The following is a 15,868-nucleotide window of genomic DNA, read 5'->3' on the forward strand; positions in this document are numbered from 1 at the left end:
CTTTGAATTTGTGATCCTCCTGCCTCAGCCTCCTGAGCCACTGGGATTACAGTGTGGCCACTGTGCCCGGCCGTTGTTCGTGTAGTTTAGTTGGAATAACAGGAATGGGGGTCCTAGGGGCTGAATTAAACTCCCCCCAACCCCATGATGCCATCTTCAGCCCCAGAACCTCGGAATGTGACTATTTGGGTCAGGGTTCACAGAGGTGATCAAGTTGACATAAGGTCATCAGGGTGCTTAGGGTGGGTCCCTGGACCGAGGGGAAGGACGAAGATCTCCAGCACAGTGCTGAAGCCAGCCGGGAGGCAGGGAGCAGGCCCCTGCAGCCCTGGGAGGAGCTGGCCCTTCACTTGTCCTCCCCAGCTGTGGGGCTGGGGGGCCGCCAAGTCCTGATTTTTTGTCAAGGCAGCTCTAGGAAAGCAAGGCAGAGGGGAGGGGAGTGGCCTCCGTGGGGACAGAGCTGCTTTTGGGTGGAAATATTGTAAAATCGACCATGGTTTCAGTTGCATGATTCACAAATGTGCGAGAACCCACCACACACGCAAAAACAGAACACAGGTGCGGGTGCAGGCCTGCGGCCCCAGAGGCCCCAGAGGCCCCAGAGGCTGAAGATTGCAAGTCCAAGGCCAGCCTCAGCAATTCAGTGTGACCCTGTCTCAAAAAATAAAAAGGGCTGGGCTGGGGCTGGGGCTCAGTGGCTAAGTGCCCTGGGTTCAATCCTCGCTCCCCCCCAAAATTTGCAATCCATACCTGGCTCCAGCAGTTCTGCCTTTAAAATAGCCACAGAACCTGAGCAACTTGTCTCCTGGTGGCGGTCCCACCACCTCCCGCATGTGCTCTTCCTGTCACCCCCTCAGCTGGGATTTTGCTCTCACTCCCCGCCAGCCACCCAATATGACATGCAGTTCCTTTTCTGTCCTGCAGCCATGGTTGTCTCCAGACATGGAAATTAAGCCATTACGTGTGTAATCTCAGTGACCTGGGAGGCTGAGGCAGGAGGATCTCGCCTTAGAAACTTAGTAAGGCTGGGGATGGCGCGGTGGTGGAGTGTCCTGGGTTCAATCCCTAGTAAGGGTGGGGGAGGGAAGTCAGGGCCCGGCCGGCAACCAGACCCAAGTGTGGTGAAGGCGAGGGGCGAGGGGGCCTGATGGCCAGCTAGGGGGACTGGGGTGGGCAGGCTCAGGCTGGGCCGGGACATTGAATCCAGCTTCCTAGAGCTGATTCCTGTTCTTGGGGCCTCCAGGGGAGCTGGACAGGCCATCGGGTTTTGGGGGCAGAGGAGTGGGAGCAAACCTGGGTCCCCTAGTTTGTGTTGAACGAGTCACTTGGCCCCCCCTGTGCAGTTTCTCCATCCACTAAATGGGGATAATGTTAGACCCATGTCACAGAACTGTGAGCTGACAGATGAAAGGGTGAAGACAGGCCCTTGTAAGTGCCCTAACTGTGGTTTTGTAGTATTATTTCATCGCTAGTGTGTGTGGTCCTCACTAGCAGGCTGGCCTGGGGCAGGCCTGTCTCTCCAGTCCCTTCTTTACTGCACCTCCTCTCAGCTCCTCTAAGCCTGGTTAAGTCTCTCCCTTGCTCAAGCCACATCCACGGACAAGCTTTAAGCTTATTATCTTGCCCTGCAAGGCCCCGTGTGGCCTGGCCTCTGACCTCCCGTGACTAGATGACAGTAAATGGGTGGCTGGCTGGATGAATGCATGAAATGACAGGAATCGGAGGTCATTCTCTGGTCTTGGCCAGCTCCTAGGACACTTCAGTTCCAACCTGTCTCCTCCCCAGTCTCCAAGGCTCCTAATCGTATAGTCTTCATGAGAAAAGCCTCCACCAGCCTCTAGCACTGGCCGCCCCACGGGGCTGCTGGGCAAGGCTGCGCTCTGCTGACCCCTGGTGGCCACAGGGAGGAATGCAGGAGCTGGTGTGTCCCTGGAGCCCCTGGGAGGCGTCTCTCACAGTCCAGGTTTTTAACAGTCTGTCTTCTGGACCCCAGGAGATCCAGAACCCCACCTCTCCTCTCCTCTTTCTATCTTGCTCTGGTCTGATCCATCGTCACCTCCTAACTGAGCTCCTGGATCCCAGGATCAAACTTCCATATTTCTCCTTTTGCCCCAGATTCCTGTAGGTTCCCTTCACACTGTTAATTGTCAGCTTTTTTTTTTTTTTCTTTTTTGGTGCTGGGATTGAACCCAGAGGCACTTAACCACTGAGTCACATACCAGCCCTTTTATTTTACTTATTTATTTTTTAATATTTTTAAGTGGTAGTTGGACACAATAACTTTCTTTATTTTTATGTGGTGCTGAGGATCGAACCCAGAGCCTCACATGTGCTAGGGGAGCGCTCTACCGCTGAGCCACGACCCCAGCACCGCCCCCCAGCCCTTTTATTGTTTTTTATCTTCGGTCAGGGTCTTGATAATTTGCCCATGCTGGCCTTGAACTTGGTGTCGTCCTGTCTCAGCCTCAGAATTTCTGGGGATGACAGATGTGTACTACTGTGCCCAGCTCTGCTTTAATTTAAAAAGTTTTTTCTTAAGAGTAGTTTTAGGTTTATAGATAGTTTGATTTTTCAGAACATTATACCGAATAAAAATGCTGAAGCGTTTTGATGCTGACTGCTGTTTCCTGTAGGTGCTGTACCAGGGGTGGGTGCCTCCCTGGCCCCTGCTCCCCAAGGCTCCTGTCTCCACAGCCCATTCTGCTTGCTAATGGGTGTCTCTCATTAGGGTCTCAGGTCCAGGCAGGGATCTTTGTTGTGTTCATGGCTGTGTCTTCTGGGGCCTGACAGAGAGCAGATGCTCAGGAAATCTATGTTAAATTGGGGTGGGGGGCACTGGAGATCTAGCTCAGTTGGTAGAGTGCATGTCTCGTATGCACAAGGCCCTGGTTTCAACCCCCGCCCCCCCACATACACACACACAAATAGTTAAAAAAAGAGGGGGGGCTACAATCTGAAGGAGCAACTTAACCACTGAGCTATATCCCCAATCTTTTTTTTTTTTTAATTTCTTTTTGTAGTTGTTGATGGACAGCATGACTTTATTTATTTTTATGCTTGCTAAGGACTGAACCCAGTGCCTCACACGTGCTAAGCAAGCACTCTGCCACTGAGCCACATCCCAGCCCTTTTTTATGTTTTATTTAGAGACAGGGTCTCACTGAGTTGCTTAGGGCCTTGCTAGGTTGCTGAGGCTGGCTTTGAACTCATGATCCTCCTGCCTTAGCCTCCCGAGCAGCTGGGATTACAGCCATGCACCACTGTGCCTGGCTCTTAGAGAACTTTTTCTATGAAAGCAAAGGAATCGGGGCTGGGGATGTGGCTCAAGCGGTAGCGCGCTCGCAAAGGAATCCATGTTGGTTTGAGAGACAAGGAGAACTTTTGCTGTCCATGAAGCTAAAGAGGGAAATGTGTGTGTGTCATAAATAATTTATATAGGGGCTGGCGATATAGCTCAAGTTGAAAGAGTGCCTGCCTTGCATGCACAGGTCCTGGGTTCAATCACATCACACACATACAAAAATAAGTAAACAAATAAACAAATAATATATATAAATGATTCCATATAAGGTGGGGTGAAGGGGGAAGGGAACAGCATGGCTTGAGGTGTGTGGACCCTGGCTGGACCGGAGGGTACCAAAGGAGGAAGGCTCCCAAGAGGTTGGCAGGAGGCCTCGTGGTCTGCTGAAGAATCTGGGCTTCCTCCAAGGGCACTGGGGAGCCCTGGAGGGTGCTGAGAGGGAGTGGCATGGCCTGATTCAAGTTTTGAAAAGCTCCTTTGGCTGCCACCTGGAAAGGCTGAGACTGGAGGCTGGGAGGAGGCAGGAAGGATGTCCTGGTGACATGGGTGGCAGGGAACCGGGAGGGAATTGAACCTGGGAACTGTACCAGGTTGACAGCAAAGGGAGCGGAACACCTTGGGGTCGCTGGCTTGTGAAATGTCCCGGGGACACACAGATTTGGAGAAGATGTAAGGGGTTTGGCTTGGGTGTGTGTCACACTAAGATCCTTGAGGGGAGCATCGCAGGCAGGTGGACACGAGTGAGGTGCTTGAGCAGAGACTGGCTGAGAGACTGGCTCCCAGGTCAAGGTCAGGGTGGGCCCGCTGCATTCCCAAGCTGAACAGAAGCAGCTGGTGGCCATCCTGGGTGGGCATCTGGGGGAACCACAGAAGCTGCCCCGGAGGCTCTCCACCTGGGTGGACAGTGGCTGAGAGACACAAGGACGAAAGTACACAAGAGGAGCATCAAGAGCACGCGGACTGAGACCAGCTGCACGCAGGGCCCTGTGAGAGGGGTTTTTGGGCTGGGGCTGGGGCTCAGTGGTAGAGCGCTCACCTGGCATGCTTCAGGCACTGGGTTCGATCCTTAGCACCATATAAAAATAAAACAATAAAATAAAAATATCGTGCCCACCTATAACTCAAAAATATCACTATTATTATTATTATTTTAAAGAAAGAGTGCTGAAGCATTCTTGGCTTCCATAGAGGCCTGTGGCAGGTGAGAGATGCTGGGCAGATCTGCGTAGGTAAGGGGCCAGGGGAGAATTTCTAGAGGAAGGCTGGCTTGGGAGGCAGGCGGGAACCTGGGGAGAGCTGAGGTTGGACGGAGGGCACTGTAGCCACCTGCACTCGGGGTGACTCTGAGGAGTTGGATGGAAGAGGGGAAGAGCAGGCTGAGTGGGGCGCGGTCCCGTGTGGATAGCAAAGTGCAGGGTCCAGTAAATAAGCAGCTCTATTTATTTGTCCAACTGCCCAGCTGAGAAGCCCAGAGCAGGCGGCACCATCTCCTGTGCCTGCTGCTGCTGCTGGCAGTGGCTGCCTGCAGAGGGGGGTGCACTGGGTCAACCCGCAGGGTCATGATCAACTCGTGTCTGCAATGGGCTTGGGCTTGGGCTGGGCTGGCCGTGGGGAAGGCACCTGTATGAAGTTCCTTTTCCTGCCCCAGGTTAGGGCAAAAGGGCAAGGTCAAGGACAGGGAGGGCAGTGAGAGGAGTTGTCTAGGTGAGCCTGGACGGGGGTCTGCACTGGGATGGAGCAGAGAGACTGGCAGGGCCGAGGCCAAGGCCTGCTTGGGTGGTGGGCGAGGGTAGGGAGGGAGCCGGGCTGAGTGGGCCAGCGAGGTGCTCTCCCGGTGGCTCCTCAAGCCCCGGGGCAGAGGTGGTTTGTGTTTGGTGCAGAGGTTTCTTTGGGAGGCAGCCGACTACCACCACTGAAGGCATTGTCCCCGATCATGGCGGTGACAATGTCGGACTGCAAGGATAGGCAGCCTGCTCTGGCAAGAGGAGGGGCTGGGACCCTCCTGATGTCTGCCTCCCAGCACCCCAGACTGGGGCGTGATGGACAGTGACAGTGGGAAGCTGCGCAGGCGACAAAGGCCAGGTGGGAGAGATGGCCGCACTCGCAGGACCCCAGGCTGCAGCCCACCCCCGGGCTAGGGGCGCCCTTCATGCTCTCAGGTTTGGTTTTTTACAAGATTGATTTATTAACTATGATACATATCACATAAGGCCTTTCAGTTTTTTACACCATTCCCATTGAGACAAGTACAATACTTTGTAGCAAATACATGATTTTAAAAAACAAAACCAAACAAAAACACCTCGGTCAGAGATGCCTCAGCCTTGTTGAGGGCTGGCCATGCACTAATCAGGCTGGAGCCTCACACCCCACGACTGTTAAAAGAAAAGCCTGGAAATTAAGCAACACTCCTAACACCAACTAGAGCGGTCCTGGTTAAAGCCCCTAAAGTACGAGAAATAATTGTTATACTTTCTTTACATACAGTTTCCACTTTGCTGCAAAACAGAATTTTGGGCACACGGCCAGACTACTAACACATTTCAATACCATTAATGTTTGTTTTTCTCAGGAAACTCAAAATATTTGTTAATTCAACATATATAAAGGTCATTTAACATGTGAAAATACAAGTACCAGAAAAATAAGCCGGCAGCAGCACTATTCCAAATTTTTCAAACAGTTTTATTCCCATACATTTCCAAGACATTTCCTTTTTTTTTTTAAAATGTACACAGGGAACATGATTTTTTTTAATGCAAACAATAACTTATGCCCTGTCTCAACTACATGGATAGCAAGTGGCATCGCTGCTGTCAGGAGGGGCACAGGGAAACGGGATGCCAGGTGTTGGGACCGCCCCACACCCATCCCCAGGGTCCTCGAGTGACAAGGTCACCTTCTCCCTAGGTGCAGATGCCCGGTCAAGCCCGCCTGGCGAGGAGCGCTGCTCCTGCTTCCCCTGCCACCCCGTGACCTGCACAGCCCACAGCCACAAGCAGGTCTACTCTTTGGGGGAGCAGACCTGGCCCCCCACCTGCACAGTAAGCATTCTGCTCACAGGACAGGAAGCAGTACAGGCAGAAATCACATTTGGTGACAATATGCTGCAGCTAGCCCACTGTCATATTTTGGGGGTTGAGGCCAGGGTGCCTGGTGGCCTAGGACCATCTATCAAGGGGACACTGGCTTCCACAGAACCCAGTCCCACAGACAAGGAGCTGAAGCCTAGTCTGGGGAGGGTGGGCTCTGTCCCAACACCTTCCGGCCAGCAAGCTGCTCCTACAAGTGACGTCACCCTCAAATGCAGTGGCAAAGGCAAATTCTGCCAGAAGCCTCATAAGCAGGGAAAACCAAGGGGGGAGGGGCAGGCTCCCTTCACACTCCTCCTTAAAATGTCGAGGGATGGGAAGGGCAGGCGACGCAGAGCGTGTGCAGACGCCCAACAGCGACACAAGTCAGGAATTCCAATGTTCCCAGGCCTCCACCTGCCTGGGTCTCTGTGCAGGGCAACCCTGGGGTACTGCCGAGTGGTGCTATCAGGCTATGCCCACCAAGAACAGCCAGGGGCAGCAGCTGGCCTGCTCTCCTGCTTTGGGCAAGACCACTGGCTGCCACCCGGATCTGAATGATGTGTGGCCCACCCGGGGACCAGGTGAGAATGTTCTAGAGCTTAAGGTCCTGGACAGGGAAGGGGTGGCAGGGTTCTGTGCAAGGCCAGCGTGTCCTAGTGAAGCCCTAGGTGCTCTCCCTTTCAGATCTGAATGCTGTCCTGACTGCCCAGGGCAGGACTGCCACCACTGCCATGCCCGACGGAGTGTCCTTGATCCCCTGGGTCCTGGGAAGCAGGACTTGAAGGCTGAGGAGTCAGGGCAAGGGGAACCTGTAGCTCCCTGCACATTCAGGCTCTCCTGGGACGCGGGCGTCAGTGCCCACTGCCCAACTCCGGTGCCCTGGGGGCAGTGGGCAGGAGGCCCCAGCCTGGCTTCTGGTACTTCTGCAAGAGTTAGGGTGCAAGGCAGCGCCTCCCACAGCCACCCTCCTGTCCCCACAGAGCATAGCAGCAGAACTCGTGGAAACGGGTGGCCAGTGTGGGAATTGGTTGCCTTTACCCTTGGTACAAACAAGGGACTCCACCAACATGGTTTCCCTGCAGCCCCAACTCCTTGAAAAGCCAACTGGGAGAGCAAGATGTAGATAAAGTAGAGGGGTAAATGAAGCCTCTTCCCCATCTGCCTAGGGCTCAGGGCTGCGGGGACTGGAGGGCTAGAGGACAGACCACCAGCCTCAACCGAATTCAGCAGCACTACCCCTCCAGCCACCTAGACCTATGGCTCCAGGTGTAACAGACCCACTAGAGGGGAGGAAACCAGCACCCAGCATCCACACACAACGTGTCTGTACCTTGGGTTTGGTTTTATGTTCTTAGGTAATATAATGGGCTGGGGTGTAGCTCAGCGGCCTGACACAAGGCCCTGGGTTAACCCCCAGCACTGTTAAAAGAAAAAAAAAAAAAAAGTGAAGTCACAAAACTCTTGGGGGTAATTTAGTGTTTCTAAGCACCTTATTTTGCCATCAAGAACTCGACAGCTGGTTTACCCAAAGGACCTAGTGGGCACAGTGCCCGCTTCTACCAGCAGGTGGCAGCATTGCTCACCTGGAGGCCTCTCCTGCAGTGCGGTGCGGGTCCGGTGCCCTGTGATGGGGAGGCCCTGGGAACCTACCATGCAAAAGCTGTTTCTAAAGTGCAATGACACGTGAGAGGCCTCTCTGCCCCTCCCCTACACCCAGGTCACCTCAGGGTCAGGCTTCTTGACTGCGGAGGCCGTGATGCCACCATGAAAATGAAAACTTGGGGGATAGGGTAGTGGCCCTTCCAGTAGAGGTAGGGGGTGGAAATGGCTCTTGGGGCGGGTGGAAAGACCTGGCAGGGCCAGGGTAGTGGTGACAGGAAGGCAAAATGCCTGTGTCTTGAGCTGTGTGCTCCTGTGAGGGCCCCAGCAGACAACCCTGCCTGCCCACATCCCAGACACGCCTGCTGGTGTCATTCCACTTTAACACCAAATGTACCAACCCAGGCCCCAGGTGCCCACCCCACCCCATGTGCACAAGTAGTGTTTCCTTAGCAGTGTAGTGTGTTGGCAGCTGGGCCAGGCTGGTCCCACCTGCAGCTTTCCCACCAGGGGCTGCAACCATCTTGGGGATAGGGGATCTGCTGAAGGGACCTAAGTGGGACCCAGAAGGCTCACAGGCCACTGCTCCAGACATCCTTATTTTGCTCTAAGCCTTCGGGGCCACCTCCATCTGTCCACCTGCCCGCAGAGGTGGAAGACAGTGGAATCTTGAGGTCGTCTTCTCCTGCAGTTGACTTGTGGGCGGGGCCTTCACCCTCTTCCAGTGTTCCTACAGGTGTGTCCAGAAGCCTGTGAAGCGGGGATCTGGGGATGGAGAAGTCCAGGCACAAAGCTATCCTCCCCCGGTTCTCATCCTCCAGGCAGACGCCCCCATATGTACCTTGGGTTGGCAGAATTGTGACCTACATGTTCCCGAGGACCCCCAGGGCAGGTATGTGTGTGCAGACACAGAAGGTGGGAAGAGACTAAAGGGGTGCCAGCCCTGCCCGGGGCAGGCCTGCATTCAGAACGTCCTCCCCTGGCAGAGGCCAGGGTTCTGGCCCAGCACTGGGGTCTGCACAAGCAGGGAGACACCCTGAGGCTGGTGTGCACAGCTGGGCGAGGTGGTCCAGGGAGCAGCGGAAGAGCACTTGGGGCTGCTGCCTGACTAGGTCAGTATTCAAAGTGGTCCGAGTCGAAGGGCAGGGCCCCACTGCTGCTGCTGGGCTTGGGTGCCTGACAGCCTAGCTTGTGGAGGACACGAGCTGGTCCCCGCGCTGAGGTCTTGAGAATTGACAGGGAAGAGGGGCATTGGCTTTGGCTCCTGCCCCAGTAGCTGTGGTTGTGTTCAAGGCTGAGTGCCACGCTGTTTAAGAGAAGACCAGTTCCCCGTTGCCCCAGGCCCTGATGGCTCACAACGTGTGTTCGGCTTGAAGCTGGGAGGGGAGCAGTGGCTGCATGGGGGACTGTGGGGTGGGTGGTGGTGACTGGGGGGGTGATGGCTGACTGGTGACAGGCGTGGAGGTGAGGAAGGGGACGGTGGCAGCCACGGCTGAGGGGGAGCTGGGCACGGCACCTGGGGGCTCGCTGATGGGGCGGTTGTAGAAGAAGAAGGGGCACTGCTGGATGAAGAGCTCGATGATTGTCTGGTAGGTGCGCGTGGCCGTGAGCGCATCCATGGTGCTGAAGTCGGGCCTCATCAAGGTGGGCCAGAAGCAGATGGAGAGGTTCTCACTGGTCATGAGGTTCACCTTGTTGTTGTGGCTGACTCTGCAGGCGACACCAAACCCACAGTCAGAGCTCCACAGTCAGAGTGACCCACTGTCACCTGGGCCCAACCACTGAGAACCTGGGACTGCCTTGGTGAGCAGCAAAGCCCACGCGTGGCCTTCCGTGCCTGTTCCCCTTGCTCCAGGGGCTCCTGTGGCGAGTGTGGAAGGCTGCCACAGGCGAGGAAGAGTGAAAGCCCTGGCCCACAGGCACCTTCCAAACCCTGGGGGATGGATGGAACCCTCAGGGACCTACTCACCAGACAACCAAGTGGGTGATGGTGCTCTGGCTGTGCAGAGAGATCTCTGTGGTCCCAAGCCAGAGCTCCATAACATACCAACAAACCTATTCTTGTGTGTGAACGCATCTGGGGACAGTTAGACAGCCTTCCTGACTGCAGCGGCCACACTCCCTCCACTGGGGTCTGCTCTTCTTGTGGCGCAGCCCTTCTGAACAGCGTCCTGTCACACACCAGCTGGGAAATACGGAAGCTGGAGATGGACTCTGGGAGGTTTCTAGGGGCAGATCTCTCGGGGTGCCAGTGTGTACCAGAGAACCTTCCCTTCTGCTAGTTAAGAGGAGGTGGATGCCCTCAAGTCCAGTCAAAGCCAAGGGCATAGTCTGGTGTGGGGCCCGACTCTGTCCAGGAGAAGCCCACATGCCATGCACCTGGTGGGAGGGGAAAGGACACTCAGGCCAGTGACTATCAAGGCCCTTCCCCTCCCACCAGCTGGGGCCATGTGGGCTTCTCCTGGACAGAGTCAGCTCTTCCTGTGGGGGAGGCTGAACAGCAGCATGGCAGGCTGGGGCCCAACCTTTCAGCCAGGATGAGGATGTAGTCCTCGTTCTACTGTTAACTAATCCTCCTGCCCAATCTCCGGAGCTGCTAGGATTACAGTCATGCACCTGGCTGTTTATTTTTTGAGATAGGGCTGGCCTAGAACTTGCTATCTATCCTCCTACCTCAGCCTTCCACTGGTGTGACAGGTGTGTGCCACGGGGCCTAGCTGGCTGTCAATTTTTCAGAGGGAGAAAAAAAAAAACAGCCAGAAAGTCCTGCAACCTACTTGTTTAGGTGAGAGATGACGTATTTGAAGACTTCATGGTTTTCCTTTGGGAATTTCTTTAATACCTCCTTAAGGGCGTGTAATTTCTGCTCCCGGTCGTTGATCTCTGAGGAAAGAAAATCAAAGACTTTCATGGCCAAGGCTGGTGGGTGTTCAGTGGCTTAAGGCAGAGCTAGGGAAGTGATGGAAGTTGTGGGCTGGCGGCACATCAGGGCACACTGTGCATCGGGCCTTCTCTGAGGGCACCTGGGGCTGTCACAAGGCCTGCCTGAGCCCCAGGGCCAGGCCCACCTGTGTCCCAGCCCCCTGCTGAAGGGCAGTATTATGTGCCTGGGGCTTCCTGGCCCCCACCACCCAAGAAGCAACCATCCAGAGACTCCACCATAAAGGACACCATTCTTTTGCTCCTCTGGTTGCCCTTGGAGACAGGCACCCCGATGCAGAAAGGCTACTTGCTTCCTGACCAGACGAGCGCTGCGACCCACCCACGCCAACAGGCTGTCTACGAAGGGAATCCATCACAAGACCAGGTCTCTTTCCTCCCCTGGAGACACAGAATGCCTCTATCCACTGCCCTGCTGGAGGAGCGGATGGCAGCAGTGGGGAGCTTCATGCAGCTCAGAGCGACTCTGTACCTCCTCCCCCACTGCCACCACACTCTGCCCATTGTGGAGCCCTGGACAGGAAAAACAAGCAGCCTTAGAAGAAGCGCAGAGTTCACTTCAGGCCTGGTGCAGTTGGCCCCACAACCCTGAGGAGGGCACTGTTCTGCCCCATTTCAAGATGAGGAACCAGGAGCCCAGAGAGCTTACAGGACAGGGAATCAAAGCCTGACCAACTGGCTGCAGAGTCTGAGCTGTGACCACGGGGCTCCCTGGTGTCCTGGCTCTCCTCCCTGAAGGGGCCTGCTCCACCTTGGCTGATGAGGCTTCATTTCTCTGACTCTAACATTTATCTGAAGGTTCCCACCTCAATGGCAGACTCTACAGACTGAGATTTAAAATTCTTTACTGTTATGTTTCAATAAAGCCTGTAAAAAAACAAACAAACAAACAACTGCAGGGAGACGGAGACTGCAGGGACAGAGGAAGCACGTGCACAACTCCAGGTTTCATTTGATAAAATAATCACGCCCCCTCCAGATGCCAGTGCGCACAGGTCTCTCTGTAGGTGCCTGCACGACACAAACACAGCTGTGTTTGTTTTAATCAAGCACTTACGGCACCTTCACAGAAGAGCTGAGTCAGGAAGTGGGGCTGGCCAGGCCACCCTGGGGATGCCCCTTGTCCTTCCTCCCCAGGGAGCAGCAAGGATGGGTGTTTCCCTTCTTTCTTCCTTGGGGCGGGCAATTAGGGAGCCTGCTCTGATAACTCCGGCGACCTGTGATGGTGGTGATGGAAGCCCAGCCCCCTGAGCAGCACTTCAGCCAGGAACCTGAGAAGGCCCCTGATAGTCACTAGCCTGCGTGTCCTTTCCCCTCCCACCAGCTGCATGGCAAGACCCTGGCAGAGGCTCTCAGGGAGTGGGATCACTCCAGGCTCAGACGAGCAGCCTCTTCACATAGAAAAGACACCAGTGGCCTCTCGCTTGGGACAGTGCGGGAACCTACTGCAGAATTCCCAGCAGCTCTCCCTGCAGCCCTCACCAATGCCTCAGTTGAAGGTGAAGCTGGGCTACACCCGTGGTGGCCCAGAAAACTGCCCAAGTGGTTATAAAAGCTACAACACTGGTGCCAGGGCAGCTGAGCATTGTACCAAGCTCCTCTCCCAGGTCAGCCATCTGTTCTGGGTTCCCTGTCGTGCCTCTGCTGTCATTAATTCCATCAAAAAGGAAAGTGATGGGGGCCCCACATGAGCAGGCCTCCTGTAGACAGCAAGAAAGCTCACTGTGGGGTCAGCTGAGCCAAGACAAGTCTGGGGCATAGAGTAGGCAACTGAAAGTAGCTGAGACTCCAAGAACTCATGAGGAAGAACAAAGGACAGGAGAGGCCACCAGGGACCTTAGAGACATCTCTCACCATAAAGAGAAACCAGCTCTGAAAATGATACAAAACTGGCAAGGTCTCTAAATTGGTGGCATGGATCCAATCTCAATGTCCCTGCTTGGCTGCTTGCCATGTTTGGTACCCTGGTCACCAACTGAGCTGTAAGCTTAGATCTGTTCCTGCTGACTCAGTACCTGGAGCTGATAGTCTCAGACCACCTTGTGCACTTGCATCAGGAGAAAAGGAAAAGGCCTGGATCAAGGTCACAGGCCTAGTGATACATATAACACAGGAGGTGTGCAACTCCCCTTCTGTCAGGTGGTAGACCCCAGGGCCAGGCTGTCCTATGGGCATGATCTTATGACATGCTGTTCAGTGTCTCCTGCCCCTCCCCACTGAGGCAGGGACTGCATAATGTCTGTCCACTGCCATCTGTCCCTGTCCATACCCAGCCTGGTGCATATGTGTATCTGTGAAATTAATCAGCCTGTGCTCGGCAGTGAGGAGCACCATGCCCCTAAGCATCTATCTGGAGAGACAAGAGAAAGGTAAGGTCCCAGAATCAGCAGTGTCACAAGGCAGTACAGGAACGAGAGCCCCAAAGGTGGCAGGACCTTTCTGCTTCTGACCTTGACAGTGAGTGGTTTGTTATCTCTTGCCTCACCTGTCAAATAGGAAGGGTAAAGATAATAAGCCAGTACTCTGAGCCACTTCCCTTTGACAATCTGATGAAAGCTACTGGCCTTCCTCCTAGACTGAGACAGACTGATTTTATGAGCAGGTTTTGAGGGCTGAGGACCTTGGAGCTGCAGGTCCTTAGCTCAGACACTCTGGCCTGAGATGGAGCCAGCTCTAGGACCCCTGCCAACACAAATGCCCTAAGACAAGGTTTACTGGGACTGGATGGACTGGAGGGAGCCTGAACGAGGAAGGGGTGTTGTGAGGAGAAAAGGACAAGACTGAGGACACCTATGTTCTTGGGCAGGTCTCACATGGGAGGACAAGAGATGGCAATATAAAGCTGCCTTCTCTGCCTCCTGGAATCCCGTTCCTACCTGAAACCACAATTCAGAAGACACCTCTGCCGTGTGCCCCCCCCCCCCCTCCCCGCACAGTGTTCGGCATACTCTATCGAGCTCAGCTCGCTTCATTCTGTCTGTAGGGACCTTCAGTGGGTCTCCAGGGAGAGCATGGATTAAAGAGCCTGCCAGTCAGTAGCAGTATGACTCTGAGCCTTAAGCCAAGGAGCATCACCTCTGATAGCATCAGTGTCCTCCTCAGTGAAATGGGAGATATAATACCATCTGCCTCAAATGCTAAGGGCACTCAGGCCTGGCAGCCAGGTCAGGCATACCGCAAGCACACCGCATCTTGTGTGAGCTCTGGCTGAGGTTCATTTCTAAATCTCCCACATCACCTTGACCATGGTAGAAGATAACTGGTGAATAATCACAAAAATCTGCACTTTGGGGCTGGGGATGTGGCTCAAGTGGTAGCACGCTCGCCTAGCATGCGTGGGACACTGGGTTCGATTCTCAGCACCACATACAAATAGAATAAAGATACTGTGTCCACCTAAAGCTAAAAAAATAAATAAATATTAAAAAAAATCTGCACTTTGTTGGCACATTTTCAGCAATGTTCAAAAGTTCTGGCATTAACAGACCAATTGTACAGTGACCCTGATCTCTGTTGTGATGGGATCTGAAACCAGGTCCACACCTGAACACAGGCACAGCTGCTCTGAGGCATTAAGTGGAAAGAGCTGGTCAAGTTGATGTTGCCATGGAAACCCAGCCAGTCTGGAAATAGCTACTTTGGGGCAGGGCAATTTTGTTCCTTACTGTTCCTTGACACTAACTTTTGCTCTGCCTGATACCTCTGGCTCAGTAACAACTACCACCAACATACAGAGCCCCACTTTCTCTCAATTGCTTTGGCTGCGAGAGGGATCCACTCCTCCCCTACCCCTTCTTCCAGGTTCAAGACAACAGAGGAACCAGCTGACTGGTGTGGGGCACAGGAAACACACAATGGGAGAGGAAGCTGCGAGCCTCCACCCTTTTCCAGGCGGCTGCAGAAGCAGCAGTAGCCTCCTCCCGGCAGTAGCACTGGAGGTGCTTAGGAAGGGACGGTGATTCCCTATCAACCCCCTCTTCTCCTGCCCCTCCCCAGACAAGAAGGTGCTATGCCAGCAGTTCACCAGGAAACAATAGCATTCTGTTGGGTGTCAGGATCTGATCCGCCTCTAGATGGCACCAAGTCAAGACAAATGCAGAGAGGAATCCTGGCTTCCAGAAGGCTGTGTGCTCCTCCTCTAACTTCCGCTCAGAGATAAGCTTAGGTTGAAGGAGAGCTGGCTCTAGAGAGTTCTTAAAAAAAATTATTTTAATTATATATTTTTTGCAACAGGATCTGGCTGTTGCCCAGGTTGGCCTCAAACTTGCAATCCTCAGCCTCAGCCTCCCAAGTTACTAGAATGGCCACCTTGCTCAGCTCAGAGAGAGATTTCCTATACCTTTCACCCCTGGGCCAGCCCGGAACCTGCTGGAGAAGGACTGTGTGCGAGAGCCTCTTTCTATGGCTGTCAGGGTCAAGGGGGAAGGCCTAACTTCCCTGAGAAACCCTGTCTCCTGTCTTCACCAGGCAACCCTCTGAGAGCCCCACAAGAACTATGTGCTGCCTGCTCCCTGGTGGGCTGCAAGACAGTTAGGAGCTGTGACTACTCCAGAGGCTGGAGTGTGGGCAGAACAAGGCCAATGTGGCACCCAGGCTGTGGAAACAAACACTATAAGAAATGCAGGCCATGGAAAAGTGGCATGGCCGCAAAGCGTAGCAGCCTCTGCAGGCTGGGAAGGGACTTTCTTAGCACCTGTTTTTTTTTTTGTACTGGGGATTTAACCCAAAGGACCTTTACCACGGAGCTACCTCCCCAGCCCTTTTTTTATTTTTGAGACAGGCTTTTGCTAAGTTGCTGAAGTTGGCCTTGAATTTTCAATTTTCTGACCTCAGCTTCCGGAGTCATTGAGATTACAGGAGTTTGTCACTGTGCCTGGATCAGTACCTGCTTCCTTTAGAAGCCACTAAGTGTCCAGGACACAGGACTCAGAGCTACGTTATCTACAACCTCTAA

At 54.1% G+C, this 15,868-nt stretch overlaps 1 protein-coding gene across 2 annotated transcripts in view; it reads right to left on the minus strand.

Moving 5' to 3' along the window:
- Window positions 1–5,461: 5,461 nt before the first annotated feature.
- The window catches only part of Arhgap35 (Rho GTPase activating protein 35), a 121,623-nt gene continuing 111,216 nt past the window's right edge, over window positions 5,462–15,868 (minus strand). Inside the window, exons 6-7 of one of the 2 annotated variants that reach the window (XM_046455442.2) lie at window positions 10,752–10,857; window positions 5,462–9,684 (exon numbers count right to left, since the gene is read on the minus strand). In XM_046455442.2, coding sequence (XP_046311398.1) covers window positions 9,327–9,684; window positions 10,752–10,857 — 464 coding nt within the window. In that variant the 3' untranslated portion in view covers window positions 5,462–9,326. Of the gene's footprint in view, window positions 9,685–9,733; window positions 10,160–10,751; window positions 10,858–15,868 lie in introns of those variants that run through there. The other variant, XM_058582940.1, reaches the window with a different exon arrangement.

The sequence above is a fragment of the Marmota monax genome, unplaced genomic scaffold, assembly GCF_021218885.2.
Source record: "Marmota monax isolate L192 unplaced genomic scaffold, Marmota_monax_Labrador192_F-V1.1 WCK01_AAM20220418_F8-fsc00149, whole genome shotgun sequence".
NCBI lineage: Eukaryota > Metazoa > Chordata > Mammalia > Rodentia > Sciuridae > Marmota > Marmota monax.